The sequence below is a fragment of the Delphinus delphis genome, chromosome 3, assembly GCF_949987515.2.
Source record: "Delphinus delphis chromosome 3, mDelDel1.2, whole genome shotgun sequence".
Taxonomy (NCBI): Eukaryota; Metazoa; Chordata; class Mammalia; order Artiodactyla; family Delphinidae; genus Delphinus; species Delphinus delphis.
Genome location: NC_082685.1, coordinates 4,571,526 through 4,589,673, shown reverse-complemented (window position 1 = coordinate 4,589,673; position 18,148 = coordinate 4,571,526). Strand labels below are relative to the sequence as shown.

Genomic DNA, 18,148 nt, shown 5'->3' with positions numbered 1-18,148 from the left:
GGATGCAGGGTGGGAGGAGGAGGGGGCAGTGGTCCCAAGATGCAACCGCTGCCCTCAAGGAGCTCAAGGACAGGAGAAGGAGGGTATGACAAGGGTCAAATGCAGGAGGCAGACCTGAAGAAAGAGACAGGAAAGGTGGGAGGGGCCTCTAGAGGCCAGGGAGGGGGTCGTGCCATCTGTCCACACATCCCAGGGTGAGGCACTAAAGGACTTTCAGTAGAGAGTTGCTGGATTTAAAAAAAAAAAGGAGGGATTCCCTGGCGGTCCAGTTGTTAGGGCTCCGTGCTTCCACTGCAGGGGGTACAGGTTCTATCCCTGGTTGGGGAACTAAGATCTCTCATACCGCGGCCCAGCCGGGGAGAAAAAAAAAAGGAGGCGTATAGGAATGGGAACAACTGCTTAACAGGGTACAGGGTCTCCCTCTGGGCTGTGGAATGTTCTGGAACTGGAGAAGGTGCTGGTTGCCCAAAACTACAGATGCACTAAATTTACATTAAAATGGCTCGACGGAATGGGCCTCATGCTGGCCGATTCACAGTGGTGGTCTTACTTCAGCACCATGGTAATGTCAGATCACCTTCACTGAGGTTCCCTGGGCTCAGCAGCCCCCCGCGGGTGTGGGCTCTGGCCCTGTGGCCACCTGCACACACTTACCTGTCCTCCGCCAGCCCCGCCTCCGCCTTCTCTTCAGACCTGGGCAGGACGCACTCTGGCTGCGGCCTTGCGCTGGGGACAGAAGGAGGTGACGAGGGATGACCAGCCAGCCGAGTGGGCCCAGGGGCTCTCGGCTCCCACTGGCCCCTCTGTCTGGACCTACCATGGCCCGACAGCGACCAGGAGAGGGTTCAGCTGTGCCCAGGGAAACGCGGGGGCCCAGAGGGTGGACTGCGTGATGGGATGGCCAAGGGTTCATGAAGATGGACGCAGATGGTTGGTGGGAGGGAGGGGGAGGGGCTGTGGGCCATTCCTTGGGGGCGCTTATCTCAGCTTATTGCCGCCGCAGGGGCCTCATGCACTTGCTCCCTGGACGCTGCAGCCCATGTGCTGTGATTCTGGAAGGTGGGCGCCCTGCTTGTCCTGTCATCTCTCTACTCCCATCCATAGCTAAGGCTCAGGAGGCGGGGGGAGCGTAACTCAGACAGAGAGACAGAGGAGAGGGGGACCTGGGGGTGGGGAGAAAGGGAGGAAAAGAAAGAAGCCAGACCGACAGACATGACTACCTCACACCCATCAGGATGGCTACTACCTTTAAAATTAAAAAAAAAAATTTTTTTTTGGCCACACCACGTGGTGTGCGGGATCTCCGTTCCCCAACCAGGGATCGAACCCACAGCCCCTGCAGTGGAAGCACAGAGTCTTAACCACTGGACTGCCAGGGAAGTTCGCAGGATGGCTACTACCTTAAATGTAGAACATGTGTTATGTTACTATGTTGGCGAGGATGTGGAGAAATTGGAACTGCGCGTGGCTGGTGGGGTGAGAATGTCAAATGGGGCAGCCGCTGTGGCAAAGATTCTAGCTGCTCCTTGAAAGATGAAACATCGAGTTACCATAAGATCCAGCAACTCCACTCCTGGGTCTATATACACCCCAAAGAAGTGAAAGCAAGCACTTGAATAGATAACTGTACACCCGTGTTCACAGCAGCACAATTCACAACAGCCAAGAGGTGGAAACCCCCAGTGTCCATCGAGAGGTGATGGATGAACAAAATGCGGTCTATCCGCACACTGGAATATTACTCAGCCTTAAAAAGGAAGGAGATTCTGACACTTGCTACAATGTAGATGAACCTTGCGAACCTTATGCTCAGTTGGATACACCAGACGCAGAAGGACAAATACTGTCTGATTGCACTCACACGAGGTCCTAAAGAGTCAGATCCACAGAGACAGGAAGTAGATGGTGGGGGCCAGGGGCTGGGAGTCAGTGTTTCATGGGGACAGAGTTTCAGTTTGGGAAGATGAGAAAGTTCTGGAGATGATGGTGGGGATGGTTGCACAACAACGTGAATGTGCTTAATGCCACCGGGCTGTGCACTTAAAGTTGGTTAAGATGGTGAATTGTATGTCCTGTGTATTTTATTGCAACTAAAGGTATTGAAAAAAAAAAAAAGACAGGAAGGAAGGAAAGAGGAAGGGGAGGGAGGGAGGGAGTAGAGAAGAGAGAGGAGGGGAAGGAAGAGAACTCCCTGGAAGGCGTGGGATGGCGGGTCCTGCTGCCCTCCACGCCCCCTTCCACTCCGGTCACACTCATCACTATTAAACGACGCTGTGTGAAGCCGCCGTAATTCTTCTCATTATGTGTCTCATCTGCCGACATCACCTGTCCTGCCCCAGGATCTGCTTTCCTCACTCGGTGAGGCAACCCTCCCCTTTGCCCTTTGAGGAAACTTCTGGACCAGGACTCAGTCTTAATCGCCTCAGTCTCTCCCAGGCTGGCACAGGGCCTGGCATGCTTTCGACTCACTGAAAGCCCCAACTCTTTCTCAGACTTGCTGTGTGGCCTTGAGCAGGTGCCTTGCCCTCTCTGAGCCTCGGATTCCCAGCCTGTCAGACGCTTTTAGGAATCCTGACCCTGCCCTCCTCTTGGGGCGGAGGGGTGGGGATGGGGGGGATGAGAAAGGATACAGGAATGGTATAAGGGCTCCATAACTGGGTGGGACCGAAATAGTCCTGAAGTTTTGTGAACACTGCCACTTTCGAAAATTAGCCAATAAGTCAGTGAAGGGGCGATTCTGGGGTAAGTCTGGCAGGGGCAAGCATGGAGCGGGTTGTGTTCCCCCCACTGTCATCAGGATTACTAGGAGGACTCTCTATGGAGTCTACTATTTTTGTCCGGTGGGTTACATTGGTCCTGATTTCTCACAATACTCCTCAGGGTGGCTGTGAACTTTTCACTTGCCTAATGTCACTCTGTGACTAAGTGAGGGAGCCTGGATTTGAGCCTGGATCTGACTCCAAGCCCTCGAGAGAAGGGCAGGGCCTTGAGCTACATGCGTGCATGACATGGGTCCCCACTGAGCGGAAGCCACCAATTTCCCCCCAGCTGTGGGCCCGGCTCAGCGCCAGCCCTAACCTGGCCCGGGCACAGGCCACTCCGCACAGACCTTTCTCTCCTGGCCTTGAGCCTTTCCTCTTCGTACCTGGAAGAGAGAGAAAGGAAAGCACATGAGATGCAGCCTGGGAATCCCCTTCCCTCTGGGAACAGGGAAGCAATCTCACTGTCACATCTGAATACACGCCAGGTCATAGAGCAGAAAGGACAGCCGGAGCTGACGGGTCTACTGGTCTTTTTTATGTTTCCTGCAAGCCTGCCCACGCCCACCCCACCCCAGGGCAGGGGATATCTGTTTTGTGGGTATATTTCACCATCTGGAGTAGATGTGGCTCAGCGGACATTTTTTGCATCAGCCCCGAACACAGCCAGTATAAAGCGACCCCCTCATTGACGTGGGTTTGGTCTACAGGCCCCTCCGTCAGGGCAAAGTTTTCCTGTAAAGGGCCAGAGAATCCGTATTTTTGGTTTTGCAGGCCAGTCTCTGTGGCAACCTCTCGATTCTGTTGTAGCTCGAAAGCAGCCGTGGATGGTTTGTAAATGGATGCGTGTAGCCGTGTGCCAATAAAACTTTATTTATAAAGACAAGCCAGGGGGACAGGGCTCATGGCCCACGGCCTGCACTAGATAGCCAGGCCTGCTGTGTTCTGTAATTTCACAGGAGCTTGTTTCCCTGTATTTCCTTCTTTTCTGCTTTCCCACACAAGTCTGGTTCCCTGGCAGCTCGGTTGAGCTGATCAGAGGTGGCTGAGAGGCGAGCAGCCCGGGGGCAATGGGGATGGAGGTGCGGCGGGGGGGTGGTGTTCCCATGGCCCAGGGACACTCACTGTAGCACGCAGTCTGGGATCTGCACGTGCTCCATGGGGATGAGCTGCTCCAGATCTTCCAAGCTGTGCACATACTGGATCTTGTTGATGAACTTGACGCTGGTGGGAGAAGAAGCAGGGAGACATCTGAAAGCCAGCCCTCAGGGTGGCCCCTCGGGGCCAGAAGGAGCGATGGCAGACAGGGTTGCACACGCAGCAGTATTCCGGGATGCCCCAGGCACCTTCGCCCAAGCTTCCCTCCCCACCTGTGCCAGCCTCCACCCCTGGCGCCTAGTGGGGGAACAGAGCAGAACCCGGGGTCTCCCCTTGCAAGAAGAGAAGTGTCCTGAACCACGTGTTGGACACCAGTCCTTGCTGAGCTGAGGAAATTCTTTGAAGGAAGCAGAGGGGAAAGAGATGCTGCTAGACTCCAGGCCCCATCCTCCCCAGGAGTTGCTCCTCTGTGTGAATCTTCCCAAGAATGCTTTTCTGGTACAATCGCCACTGCCTGGATGGCAGCAGTAGTCATTTGGTCACGAGACAGATGCACATGGGGACTGCTGATTCATTCCACATTCTTTCGGGATGAATGGCTTGTTCCGGTCCAAACCCCAGCTCTGGCTGTCTGCTACCCACTGAGGTGCTTTGTCACCAGCGCATTGTTTTGAACTCGTGATTATTTTTTTTTAATTTACCTTAAACCTAATTTTGGTAAAATGTCCAATAAACTTTTTTCAAGGTCAAATCAGTTTTTTTTCCCTTTAAAAAAAATTATTTATTTAGTTGCGCTGGGTGTTAGTTGCGGCAGGTGGGCCCCTTAGTTGCAGCACACAAGCTCCTTAGTTGTGGCATGCAAACTCTTAGTTGTGGCATGCATGTGGGATCTAGTTCCCTGACCAGGGATGGAACCCGGGCCCCCCCGCGCTGGGAGTGCGTAGTCTTATCCACCGCACCACCAGGGAAGTCCCTCACGTCAGTTTTTCTAACGATGAGAAATATAAGGCCAAGAGAATGTAACAGGACGCTAAGTCATAAAATAATCAAATAACAATAAAGAAAAGAAAAAAAGTAAGATAGAGTCACATAGTTACAAAACTGTGTCAAGAAGTTTTACATCTAATTTTAGAGATTAGATAAGAATTCGGCTCAAACTTTCCGGCACCCGGCAAAAACGGAGACCCATGAGGAATGTTACAGTTCGCAGTGTCCATAAGAGAAAAATACACGGGTTAATCAGCAGAGGCCACTGGTAACTGATCAGGGAATGATAGACGGTTTTCCCACAGAGAGTCACAAAGCGGCCATGTGTACCGGAATAAATAAACCCCACCGCTTTTGTGCAGTTGAAATTTCTTTTCTTTCTTTCTTTCTTCCTTCCTTCCTTCCTTTCTCTCTTTCTTTCTCTCTTTCTCTCTCCCTCTCTCTCCCTCCCTCCCTCCCTCCCTCCCTCCTTCCCTCCCTTCCTTCCTTCCCTGAGCTACAAAGCTTGCAGGATCTTATTTCTCCCACCAGGGATTGAAGCCGGGCCCTCAACAGTGAAAGAGCAGAGTCCTAATCATTGGACCGCCAGGGAAGTCCCTGAAATTTATTTTCTTTTTCCTTTTTTAAAGAATCATCTCTTTTTAAAAAAATTTATTTTTGGCTGCGTTGGGTCTTCGTTGCTGCACGTGGGCTTTCTCTAGTTGCGGCGAGTGGGCTTCATTGCGGTGTGTGGGCTTCTCATTGCGGAGCACAGGCTCTAGGAGTGTGGGCTTCAGTAGTTGTGGCACACGTGCTCAGTAGTTGTGGCTCACGGGCTCTAGAGCACAGGCTCAGTAGTTGTGGCGCACGGGCTTAGTTGCTCTGTGGCATGTGGGATCCTCCCGGACCAGGGCTTGAACCTGTGTCCCCCGCACTGGCAGGTGGATTCTTAACCACTGCTCCACCAGGGAAGTCCCGGAATTTATTTTCTTAATTAAAAAACAATTATTCTTGGAACATGAGTTCTTCCTCCAGTTGGTGTGACAGAAAAGTAAAGGGCCCAGGGACAGGGAGTGAGTCTCAGACCGACTCTACCTGAATACCCCGGGTCTGGGAGGCTCTGAGGATGGATGATCTGATTGGTTGCAAAGGTTTTTTTAGGGGGCACAGGGGCGACACCTGTGGTCTGAGCAGTGGGCTATAAATACAGGCGAGATCACATCGTGAGGACGCCATGGTAAAGCTGCCATGTCCGTTGTTGGAAATGGGTACCCGGTTTCCACGTGACGACGCTGTCTGCCTGTGAGCTGAGCTCTGTCTTGGGAAGCAGGGCTCTCGGGAGGGAGAATTCCAGTCCAGGGCGAGGCACATGCCCATGTTTAGATCATCGGGGAATAAACAGGAGTTCTTTTTGAGATACAATCACAGAACCTCATGGCTAGGGCCAGGTGGCAGCTCAGAATCTGTCTCCACTTCCCTCAGCTTTTAAACAGGGAAGCTTACTTTACTCCACTTTCCCCTCCTAGTTCCCTGAAAGCTCAAAATGAGACCTTTGAAATTCACCACAGGAAAAGCAACCCAGGGAATTCCCAGGCGGTCCTGTGGTTAGGACTCCACGCTTTCACTGCTGAGGGCACGGGTTTGATCCCCACTTGGGGAACTAAGATCCCACAAGCTGTGCAGCATGGCCAAAAAAATAATAAAATAAAATAAAACTAGGAAAAGCAACCTAAAGTGAGAGAATTATCTGCATTCAAGGCAAATTTCGGTTCCCAAATTACGGGATGTCGAGGACAGAAGGCAATTCTGTTAGGCTGAAGTGTGTGTCTACCGTTTTGCCCGGTAATTATCATCATTAGCACAAATGACCCATAATTAGTGTATTAAAGGCCTGATTTCACTAATGTGCAAATGTCTGAGAGTGCTTGGGAGTCACTGAACAGAGCGTCTGAAGTTGCCTCCTTGCCTCAGCGCTGTGATGCTCTCAAGTCAAAGTTTGACCCCGTCTGTTAAACTCATCACAGATCCTTCACTGGGAACGTGGAAATGAAGGGTCTTCATTTAATTCAATGTTTTGAATTATATTACATTAAATGTGCATTTACTTTTATGTGATTGATGAGGGCGTTTAACATGACTAATTTTGTTTCACTTGCTCTGTGTGTCCAGGTGCTTCTATCTCCTGCACATTCCAAAGAAAGAACCAGCCCCTGAGACTCACAGGAGGTCACCTGTTAAGCCCTAGGAATGTCCCGTCTGGTAAGCGTCTTCATTTACCCGGGGCCCATAGTCTGTGCCAAAGATGTGCTTCCTGGTGGGGTCTTGGGCCATCATATCAGTTACTGAGGAACTAAGGGAGCTGCGTGGGCACTCCATCCCCGTGTGGCCACGCCTTGGTGGAAACCCTGGACACCAAGGTCAGCTCCTCTGTTGGCAGTACTTCCTACACGTGGTCACACGTCATTGCAGGGAGAACGAAGGGCTTTGGGTACAACTCCACTGGGACAGGGCAATCAGAAGCTCCCTCTGGCTTCTCCCGGACTCCCATATGCACCTGTTTCCTCTGCTGATCTCAGTGTTCATCCTTTCTCTGTAATTAGCTATAACCCTGAGCACAACAGCTTTTCTGGGTTCTGTGAGTCCTCTTGGTAAATCATCAAACGTGAGGGTAGTCTCGGGCACCCCCAAAACACACATGTATCGTTTTACCACATCATGGTGCAGGAGTGGGTCAGACCCTCCTGCCGTCCTAATGCCCCTCCCTCACAGATTCCAGAGTGGATGGAGCCGGGCTTCCTTCTGAGGGCGCGTGGTGGGCTGGTGACCTTGCTGTGTGACTCTGGGTGATTCCCTGGAATATTCTGAGCCTCAGTTTCCTCATCCATGAAACGGGCACGGCCAAGTCAACCTTTCAGGGCTGTGGTTGTAAACTTTAAAAGGGATCCAACATTCAATATGGGAGAGCTGGTTGTTACTTATTCCCACCTCCCTACCCCCCCACCCCGTGATGTATATTCGACACTAAATAACAATACATATGATTTTAAACTGTTTAACGCGACAATATAGATTCATCAGAGAGGAGCTGGAAAATGCAGATTAAAAAATAAGACACACAAAAACCCAGGTGGCTATCCGGGCACAGGTCATGATCTTACCTGATGAAAGGGCGGGAGATGGCCAGCACGGTGCGGATGAACCAGGATGGGTGGACTATGATTAAGGACTTCAGGTTTTTCCGCAATCTGCGTGGGGAGACAGAGGAAGCAAGATGGGCTCCTTGGGAAAGCCCCGGGGAGGGAGCAGTTAACCGGTGTTACCTTCTCTCTGTGCCTAGGAGGCGCTATGCTTATCTCCATTGGCAGGGAGGAGGTGGAATCTCGGTAAAGCTAAGCCCCCTCGCAGAGTTTGCAGGTGGCAGAGCTGATGTCTGGTCTCCAGTCTCTCTTAATTTAGAGTCTGAGCGTTTGACTTCGTGGCCACACCGTCTCCCATTTCTGAAAGATTTTTCTGGGGTCCCATGGTTCTGAGTACCTATTATGGGCATGTTGAATTGCAGCCCCCTCATTTGGGAAGAGGGTCATTGTAGGAGAAATTAGTTAAGGTGAGGTCATATAGGAGTAGGGTGGGCTCCTAATCCACTATGACTGGTGTCCTTATAAAAAGGGGACATTTGCACACAAGTGTCCACAGGGGAGATGCTCCCTCACGGCCCCAGAAAGAACCAACCCTGCAGACACCTTGATCTCGGACTTCTAGCCCCCAGAACTAGGAGACAACACGTATCTATTGTTTAAGCCACCCAGTCTGGTGCTCTGTTACAGCTGCCCCAGCTGACCACTACACACCTTTCAGAGGGACCTCAGGACCCCTTGCATCCCGAGGAGGTCCCCCAGCCCCACCCACTCACCTCCTATCAATCATCTGGTAACACTTCTTCAGCCAGCCGATGCCGGGCATCCTCCGCCGAGGCGTGGCACCATTCAGGTACACGATCATGTAATCCTCGGCCACCAGGAGTTCCAGACTGCTGATGACGTACCTGGTCACGGGACGCAGACGACAGAGGACCCGACGGAGGGGCTCAGAGTCAGGAAGCCCAGTTCCCGGGACTGAACCCCTGGGGCACCTGCCCTTTCTGCCTCCGCCTGCCCTGGCTCTGCCAGCCACACCTGTTCAGGTGTTGTTGGCTGTCCTGGCATACTCGGCCCGAGCGGAGGGTGGGGGATGACCCCAGCCCACCCCAAATTTGTGTCAGTGGGCACAGTGATTGTAGTAGTTACTATTTTAGTGAGCACTTACTAGATGCTAAGCGATTTATATGCATGGTCTCCAATAATTCTGGGAGGTGGGCTTCAATAGCCCCAGATACACCTGGGGAACAGGCACCCACAGCCAACAGTCCATTCCACCAGACATTAGGGACCTGGGGTCTGTCCCAGCCCTGTCTCCCCCTAAGTGATTTCAGAAGAATCCTTTCTTTTTTTTTCAAACAACATTCTTTAAAAATTTTATATATTTATTTTTGGCCGCGTTGGGTCTTCGTTGCTGTGCATGTGCTTTCTCTAGTTGTGGCGAGTCGGGGCTACTCTTTGTTGCAGTGTGCGGGCTTCTCATTGCGGTGGCGTCTCTTGTTGCGGAGCATGGGCTCTAGGTGTGCGGGCTTCAGTAGTTGTGGCGCACGGGCTTAGCTGCTCCGCGGCATGTGGGATCTTCCTGGACCAGGGCTCAAACCCATGTCCCCTGAATTGGCAGGCGGATTCTTAACCCTGTGCCACCAGGGAAGCCCCTTTTTCTTTTTTTTTAATATTTAGTTATGTATTTGGTTGCACCAGGTCTTAGTTGTGGCAGTCAGGCTCCTTAGTTGCAGCTCGCCGGCTCCTTAGTTGTGGTATGCAAACTCTTAGTTGCAGCATGCATGTGGGTTGTAGTTCCCTGACCAGGGATCGAACCCAAGCCCCCTGCATTGGGAGCGTGAGTCTTACCCACTGCACCACCAGGGAAGTCCCAGAAGAATCCTCTCCTCTTTTTCAGCCTCTAATTCCCCATCTGTAGATCGGGGAGACTGGGCTCCCTGGTATCTCAGGCCACTTTCCGATCTGACCTTCCATGGCTACCTCCTTGTCCTCTGGCCCCACCTGGCATCCAAGCCCCGCGCCCCGCTGTGTAAGAAGGAAATCTTCGTAATGATGATAATAAGGGTGATAACAATTTGCTGAGTTCCTACTGTCATCTGCCAGGAGCTTTATCCATATTATCTGTCTCCATCATAATAAAACTGTACCTGTGTGTCCTTGGGCAAGTGACTTAACCTCTCTGTGCCTCAGGCTCTGCAGCCACAGAATGGGAGGCAACGTAACTAATCCACAGGGTCATGTCGAGGGTGGAATTCGTTATCACACACCAAGCCCTTCACTTCGTGGCTGCCACATAGTAAATGCTCCATAACTGCTAGGGATGATGACAGTTGCACCCGTGAGGCCCAGCGGGCGAGCAGGGGACTCAGATGCAGGTCTGCTGGCGGCCCAGCCCTTCCCTGGTGCCGGGCAGAGCCCCCCACCCAACGTGGTTCTTGCAGCATGGTCCTGCCCACCGGGTGGGACCCTCAGAACTGTGGGCAGCTGGGACGGAGCGGGTGGGCCACTTACAGGAAGAGGTTCTCCATGACGTAGTGGTAGTCGGGGGAGCTGCTGTCTGGGAGGAAGCAGGCGGCAAAGACGATGATGGCGTTGAGACCTTCCCCGTAGTACCCTGGGGAGAGGCGGCCAGTGAGTGAACAGCCCCAACCAGAGATGGGTAGAGCCGTCTCCCAGCTCTGAGCCGTCCCCTGCTCTGCCCCATGCAGCGGCCTCGTCGCTGGCCAGCCCCTTCCCACCCACTGCGCACACTCAGAGGGTACAGCTCTGAGTCACAGCAGCCTGGCTGGAGAAGCCAGCCAACGCTTGACCTGTCTCCGCCTTTGGTGGGGGACGCCAGCCACCCTCGTAGACATCTCCGGTGTGCATCCGGCACGTCTATGCCTTGCCCCCCTGCGAGTTTCACCCCTGCACACCCGGACACTAGGGCTTAATTTAACATCCCCCTGGGTCAGAAGAAGAGACTGAGGTCCAGAGAGGACCACTGATGGGCCTCCAGTTGCTGGAGCCGGGAAGGGGCCCAAGGGGTGTGGCCTTACCTCCGTGGGTCACCACCCTCATGTAGGGCCGGATCATGTGCAGGTCAATCCGGTGTTCCTGTTCCCCAATGATCACTGTCCTCCACAGACGCCCGTTGGCGGCACTGCCGTCCTCGGCCGAGCCATCCCCAAACAGGTCTGCACTATCCCCTGGCATATTCTTGGCGGCGGCCACGGGGGTGTCATCTGGAAGCGGCAGGGGGGGTGGAAGGTGAGCGGAAGGGACACCTGAGTCTGGACACCTCATCCCAGCTTCCCTCTCTGGGCTACCTTTGCCGCCTGTGGCCACGGAGCCCTCTCCTCTCTCCCCAGGCCAGAGGCGAAACCATTCATCCTACCCTTTGCTGACAGACGGTGTTAGATTGGGGCTGCTGGGCGAGATGGAGGACCTGGGAGTCCCAAAGTCACGCCTAAATAATAATTTTTCTTTCCCCAAGCCGTGGAACACAGGAAAGTGCTCAGTCAGGTGGTTGGCCTGGGTAGAGCCCGTCTCTTGCTGTGTGACCTTGCACACATTCTTTCCCTCTCTGGGCTTCTCAGGATTCTTAACCATGCTTGAAACATCTGCCTCTTTCCCACCCTTCATCCTGCGATCTTCCCGCCTCAGAAAATAGCCTGGCCGTTTTCCCAGCTGCTCAGACCCCACACCCAGGTGTCACCTTCAATGCCCTCTTCCCCTTCATATTCCACATCCACCCAGCAAGTGCTGTGGCTCTGCTTCTGTCCCCATGGCCACTGCCACCGCCACCTTTCTGACCTGTGCTCTTGCCTTGGCATGTCAGCTCAAATAACACGCATCCAGGGAGGCCTGTCCCGGCAACCCTGCAAGGAGGCCTCCCCACCCCCAGGTAGCCTGGTTCAAGGAGTCTCGGCCTGGGCACTTTTGACCTTTGAGGGCCGGTCATTCTCTGTGGAGCCCCCTCCTCCATCCCAGGCGCTGTGGGGTGTGGAGCCACCTCCCTGACCCCACCTACTTGATGCCAGGATTCCCCCAGTCATGACAACCACAGGTGTCCCCAAATATGGCCCAGTGTCCCCTGGGGGCAGGGGGCTGAATTGCCCCAGTGAGAACCCCCTGCCCTCTCCCATCACCTCGTTTCCCTCACAGCACCGACGACCAGGTGCAATTATCTTGTGTACATTTTTTCCGTTACCCAGAGCCTGGCTTTCCGATGGCCACGCGAGCAGGCAGGCAATGTCTATTCCTGACACGCCCCCGCCCGATCTCCCTGCCGCCCCCTACACAGCAATCAAGACCTCCTCCACAAACACCTGTGGAATCAGGGGGAGGCCCTTCCTCTGGTCTCAGTCCCCTTTGAGAATCGGGTGAAAGACACATCTCCCAGCAAAGTCCACAAGTCCACGAGAAAATGTGCGTGGAGTCCCAGGAGCTGTCCTGGGAGCCCCGGGTTGGAAGACCTGTCCCCCTTGAGCCTACGGGGATGGAGGAGGGGGGCTCTGGTCAGCTGGCCCCCAAGCCAAAGGGAGCGCTGGGGTCCGATTTGGGGGCTGGGCAGGTGCGACGAGCGACCTCACCTTCCCACTCCAATTCATTGCCGTTCCCCAGGAATTCCAGTGAGTCGGTCTCATCTGGGGTCTCGATGTCATCCACGTTGATATCCAGGTCATCGGGGGTGTCCAGGAAGTCATCGGACAGCAGGGAGCCCTCGCTCTGGTCCAGGGAAATGTTGATCTCGGGGGCCACCAGCGTCTTCCGCTTACGATGAGCCGCGTTGAAGTTCAGAGTGTTGGGAGGGGCTGTGGGGGAACAGGAAAACAGAAAAAAACAAAAGCGAAACAAGATCAGTCACTTTTGCTGTTTTCTTTCTTCTTCCCCCTCTCCTGTTCCCAACCCAGTGGAGACCCACTCCGCCCTGTTGAGGGGAGTGGTTAGAAGTCAGAGGACATCCTTTCACGGCAGTGGTTCATATAACCATCTAGCGTGGAGGTCAAGGGCGGACGCTTGGACGTAGGGCAGACCTGGGTTCAGAGCCTGACCTCGCTACTCACCAGCTCCGTGACCCTGCAGTGCCATGTTGCTCTGAGCTTGACTCACTTTTACCATCTGCAAAATGGGACTCACAGGTGAGTCGAGTCAAGGTTGAGCAATGATGTGGGGATTAGACCCCGGGCAGCCTGGGTTCCAGATGGTGTGCTCTGGACCTACCAATATCTGCGAGTCTTGTTTCTTCCGGCTAAGGCTGGCAGAGAATGTCCACGTTCTGCTTTTGGCCTCTCTGTGATGCTCAACTCTAACAACTAACTTTTAGTGATCATGTAATGTAAGCCAGACACTCTGCAAAGCTCTCCCCTGCGTTTTCACGTTCCAACTTTGCTATTGCCCCCTTTAACAGATGAGCAAACTGAGGCACAGAAGGGCAGGATCCTCCCATGTCACTCTGAAGCCTGTCGGGATGGATATTCCCCATGGTTTAGACCGCTTCCTCCTAAAGACTCTTAGCCTGGACTCTGGTCTCCTTGTAAAAGGTGGTTTCTCCTCCTGGGCTGCCCCCCATCTGACAGCCTGCGGAGCAGAGCCAGCCCCTCAGGTTTACCCTGTTTCATTACACGGCCTTTGAGGACAAAATAAGTAAACTAGTAGGAGACTCCTACCCCTCTTTTATTGGATGAAGACATTCATTGATCCATAATTTTTTTAATTAATTAATTAATATTTTTGGCTGCGTTGGGTCTTTGTTGCTGCGCATGGGCTTTCTCTAGTTGTGGCGAGCGGGGGCTACTCTTCGTTGCGGTGCATGGGCTTCTCATCGCGGTGGCTTCTCTTGTTGTGGAGCATGGACTCTAGGCGCGCGGGCTTCAGTAGTTGTGGCATGTGGGCTCAGTAGTTGCTCGCGGGCTCTAGAGTGCAGGCTCAGTAGTTGTGGCGCATGGGCTTAGTTGCCCTGTGGCATGTGGAATCTTCCCGGACCAGGGCTCGAACCCGTGTCCCCTGCACTGGCAGGTGGATTCTTAACCACTGCGCCACCAAAGAAGCCCCCATTGATCCATAATTAAATGGACCACATTTTTTTTTTTCAGTTTGAATCTCACTTTTTTTCACTTTGAATCTCTCGGTCCCTAAGCAGGTCAGAGGTAACTGCTTCAGGAGACACTGGGATAGAAACATTCGCTTTGGCAGAAAATGATAAAAACACAGCAGTCACATTTATCAAGTGCCTGCTATGTGCGGGGCACTGGCATGATTTCTAGCTCTCACCATGACCTTGTGTGGTGGGAAGTGTTACCCATTTTACAGACGCGGACATAGAGGCAGAGACCTGCCCAAGGATCCGACCCCAGGCTTCTCAACTCACTCTGCCTTTTTCACGGGAAGTGTGTTAGGAGCAGTGAATCAGGAGTGCTTGATTTAAAATACTGCTACTCTTCCTGATGGGGTCAAGCTGTGGGTCACAGCATGGTGGCAGTAAGACTAAAGGTACAAGGAAGCACGGCGGCAGTATGCCACCACATGGACCTGGAGGATAGGGCATTGAGCCAAAGAAGATGGTTCTCCAGGCCTAAAACCTATCGGAACAAGTTTCAGACTTGCTGGGACCTGTGACCCCTTTCTTCCTTCCAATTTCTCCCATTTGGAATGAGAATATCTATTCTATGTCCATCCCGCCATCGTGTTTTGGAAGCAGAGACATCGCCTGATTTCATAGGTCCACAGCTGGAGAGGAATTTTGCCCCGGGATGAATCACACCTGAGGTTTTTTTTCCTCCTGCCTCCCGAGCCCTTCGACTGATTAGACACGGCCCACCCACACAATGGAAGGCAATCTGCCTTACTCAAAGTCCATGAATTTAAATGTAAATCACATCTAAAAAAAACACCCTCAACAGAAACATCTAGAATTATGTTTGACCACATAGCTGGGTACCATGGGCCAGGCAAGTGAATACATAAAATTAGTGATCACATCTCCCCATCTCAAGTTCCTTAACTTAATCCTATCTGCAAAATCCCTTTTGCCATGTGAGGGAACATTCAGGGGTTCCTGGAATTAGAACCTGGATATCTTTGGGGGTCATCATTCAGCCAGTGACACCTAGGAAGTCGGGTACTTTTACTACACACTCCTCGTTTTACAGAAGTAGGAAATGGAGGCCCAGAGGGGTGAAAGGATTTGCCCAAGGTTACCCTGTGGGAATGTGACAACACCAGGCAGAGCCCCTGTGCTCAGGCAGGAGGAAGGGCTGGTATTCCAGGGTGGCCAACTACCCAGATCGGCCCCAGAAACCTGGAACAAATTGGTCCCCCTACCTGGCTCATGGGCATAGTGTGGTACAGGGGTAGGCAGAGATGGCTCTCACTGCTGTGTGACCTCAGGGATGTGGCTGTCCCTCTCTGGGCAGTCTTTCCCCTGTAGGGTGGGCTCTGTGATGGGCTGCATGGGGGAAATGCAGGCAGAGCGGGGACCCTCAGCAGGACCCTGCCAGGAGATGTCATCGAGGAGAACACATGTTTGAGGCAGCTTCTCTGGCTGCCCCAGGCCCCCCTGTCCTCAAAGTCTGGGGCTTTGGATCCTCAGAGCCATGAGCCCTCCTGAGTGCTCAGGGCAGCAAAGCCCTCCCAGGGCTGACTTTGTGCCTGGCATCCCCTGGGCACTTTACACAAATCATCTTGTTTAATCCTTGCATGTCCCTTCTGTGGGAGGCTCACTACCTGTATTTAGTAGATGAGGAATTGGAGGCACAGAGAAGCTAAGCAACTAGTTCAAGGACACACAGCAACTGACTTCATGATGGCGCTCACACACGTCTCTGGCCCACAACCACACTGCTTTCCCTGCAGGACTTGGAGCAGAGCAACCCCCTTCCCTGACATTCCACCCAGGAAGCATGACCTCTGACATTTCTACAGTTATAGTGCTGGGCACAGCCCAGACCGTGTGCCCATTTCTGCATGCATGGAAACTTACAGGATGTGTCTTCTGTGGCACTGCCAAGCAAGTCCATCCCCGTCTCTTCCGAGAGTGGCCTGCAGACCCAGCCGGGAGCGGACATCAGCCACCAGGCCCCACAAGTCCAGCCACAGGAGCGTGGAGTTCAGACAAAATGACACCAACAAAATCTGTTTAGCTTTGAGAAACTGTTGGAACAAAATACATCTGCTCGCGAGCACAGAAAATCATAAACAATCAGCGCTGGAGGGCTCCCATTGGATCATCTAATAAATATTAAGCCTTTTTTGGGGGCGGGTGGGGACGGGGAAAGCTGAGGCCCAGTGAGAAAAAGGGTCTCATCTATATTATATTTGGAATATAAGCAGCATTCTTCATGGGCTGACCCCGCAGGGTTTGGTCTCCGATGAATTGTTGCTATTAACGCAGCCAGAAGTTGTCCAATGGACATAGCAGACAACTGAAAGAGCTCTCTCTGGCCAATGCTGGACTGGTCTGACCAACAAAATATATCATGAAATATTGGATTGTGAGCCAGTGTTTAAAATAAAATGTCCATGAGTCCATACAGATATAAATAAATGATTGAATAAATAAATACAGGGAGAAGAGACAAATTTTTCCTGCAGAGAAGAATTTCATATAATGTCTGTAGATATTCTGCCCTCAAGGAGATGGAAAGTAACACCCTTCTCTGTAAGTGTGGGCTGGGCACAGTGACTTCCTTCCAAAGAGGACAGTATGGGAAGGGGGGAGGTGTGACTTTACAGTGGAGACACCCAACCAGCATGAACTCAGCCAGGGGACTGAGGTCAACACCAGCAGAGATGAGTCATGTTGACGGCAGCCACCCTGAGATGAAGGATGAGACGGCCCTTCACAGGTGGTCCTCCTCCCAGCACCCAGCGTCCCAGTGTAACCGTGAGAAAAACACCAGACAAGTTCCTACTGAGGGAGATTCTACAAAATCTCTGGCCACAGCCCTCCTCAAACCCGTCAAGGGCATCGAGAACAAGGAAAGTCTGAGAAACTGTCACAGCCCAGAGGAGCCTGAGGAGACATGATGCCTGAATGTTACATGGGAACTTGGGTGGGATCCTAGGAAAGAAAAAGGATATCAGGAGAAAAGGACTATGGAAATCTGAATAAATTCTGGACTTCAGTTAACAACAGTGTATCAATATCAGTCTATTAATGGTAACAAATGTATCACCCTAATGTAAAATGTTAATTTAGGAGAAGCTGAGTGTGTGGGGAGGTGTATGGAAATTTTCTGTAATATTCTTGCAACTTTTCTGTAAACCTAAATCTTCTAAAAAGTAAATTTTTTTAAAAAAAGAAAGGCAGCCAGCTATACATTTGTGCCCCTTTAATGCTTAGTGGAGCACGAATTTGCAAAATAAAACCTGTTTCTCTGGCCATGCCCAGACTGGTTTTTGTTTTGGACCATAGCTCATGCCGCCTGACTTTGACCCACGTGCTCTGGCTCCTTTGCTCCCTAGGGAAATAATTTTTCAGAGTGCATGGGGCTGTCAGAGGCTCTAGCTGCAGGGTGTGCTGGCTCAGGGAAGCACTGCAGCGTTAATTCATCTCTGCAACTCAGCAGTGCCAGCTCAGCTGGAATGGGAGCTGGTTAGATGGGGAAGGAGAGTAGAATGCTTTTTCTTTTCCTTTAACAAAACCATTCATTCCATCACCTCTGTTCCTTGTAGGGCATGAGCTGGCACCCTCTGTAGGGTGAGATCTATCCATGCTTCTTCCTCCGCACCCGCCACCCCGCCCATCTTTCTCCCATTCACCATGCTTCGAATGTTCTTTGAGTAACCACTACCTTCCAGGTGCATTGGAGGTCTTGGAGGGTCTTGGCGGTAAAGAATGAATCAGATGTTGCCCTGCTCTCATAGAGGTCAAAAGTCAAAATAGAGCAGAGGTCCAAAGGAAATGAAGGGCTTCCCTGGTGGTGCAGGGGTTAAGAATCCTCCTGCCAATGCAGGGGACACGGGTTCAAGCCTTGGTCTGGGAGGATCCCACATGCCGCAGAACAACTAAGCCCGTGTGCCACAACTACTGAAGCCCGGTCGCCTAGATCCTGTGCTCTGCAACAAGAGAAGCCACCACAATGAGAAGCCCACGCACCACAACAAAGAGTAGCCCCCGCTCGCTGCAACTGGAAAAAGCCTGCACGCAGCAACGAAGACCCAACACAGACATAAATAAATTAATAAATTTATTTTTAAAAAATG

At 52.3% G+C, this 18,148-nt stretch overlaps 1 protein-coding gene and 1 long non-coding RNA gene across 3 annotated transcripts in view; one reads left to right on the top strand and one right to left on the bottom strand.

Moving 5' to 3' along the window:
* ATCAY (ATCAY kinesin light chain interacting caytaxin) overlaps positions 1-18,148 on the bottom strand; it is a 36,969-nt gene that overhangs the window by 4,862 nt on the left and 13,959 nt on the right. The window contains exons 3-11 of one of the 2 annotated variants that reach the window (XM_060006540.1): positions 15,924-15,982; positions 12,535-12,756; positions 10,999-11,184; positions 10,472-10,574; positions 8,734-8,865; positions 7,982-8,068; positions 3,885-3,983; positions 3,110-3,145; positions 655-726 (exon numbers count right to left, since the gene is read on the bottom strand). In XM_060006540.1, the coding sequence (XP_059862523.1) occupies positions 655-726; positions 3,110-3,145; positions 3,885-3,983; positions 7,982-8,068; positions 8,734-8,865; positions 10,472-10,574; positions 10,999-11,184; positions 12,535-12,756; positions 15,924-15,982 (996 nt within the window). The remainder of the gene's footprint in view (positions 1-654; positions 727-3,109; positions 3,146-3,884; positions 3,984-7,981; positions 8,069-8,733; positions 8,866-10,471; positions 10,575-10,998; positions 11,185-12,534; positions 12,757-15,923; positions 15,983-18,148) is intronic. The other variant, XM_060006541.1, reaches the window with a different exon arrangement.
* The window catches only part of LOC132421736 (uncharacterized), a 50,791-nt gene that overhangs the window by 24,291 nt on the left and 8,352 nt on the right, over positions 1-18,148 (top strand). Inside the window, exons 2-3 of the long non-coding RNA XR_009518766.1 lie at positions 6,993-7,082; positions 12,856-13,083. This is a non-coding gene — a long non-coding RNA (uncharacterized lncRNA). The remainder of the gene's footprint in view (positions 1-6,992; positions 7,083-12,855; positions 13,084-18,148) is intronic.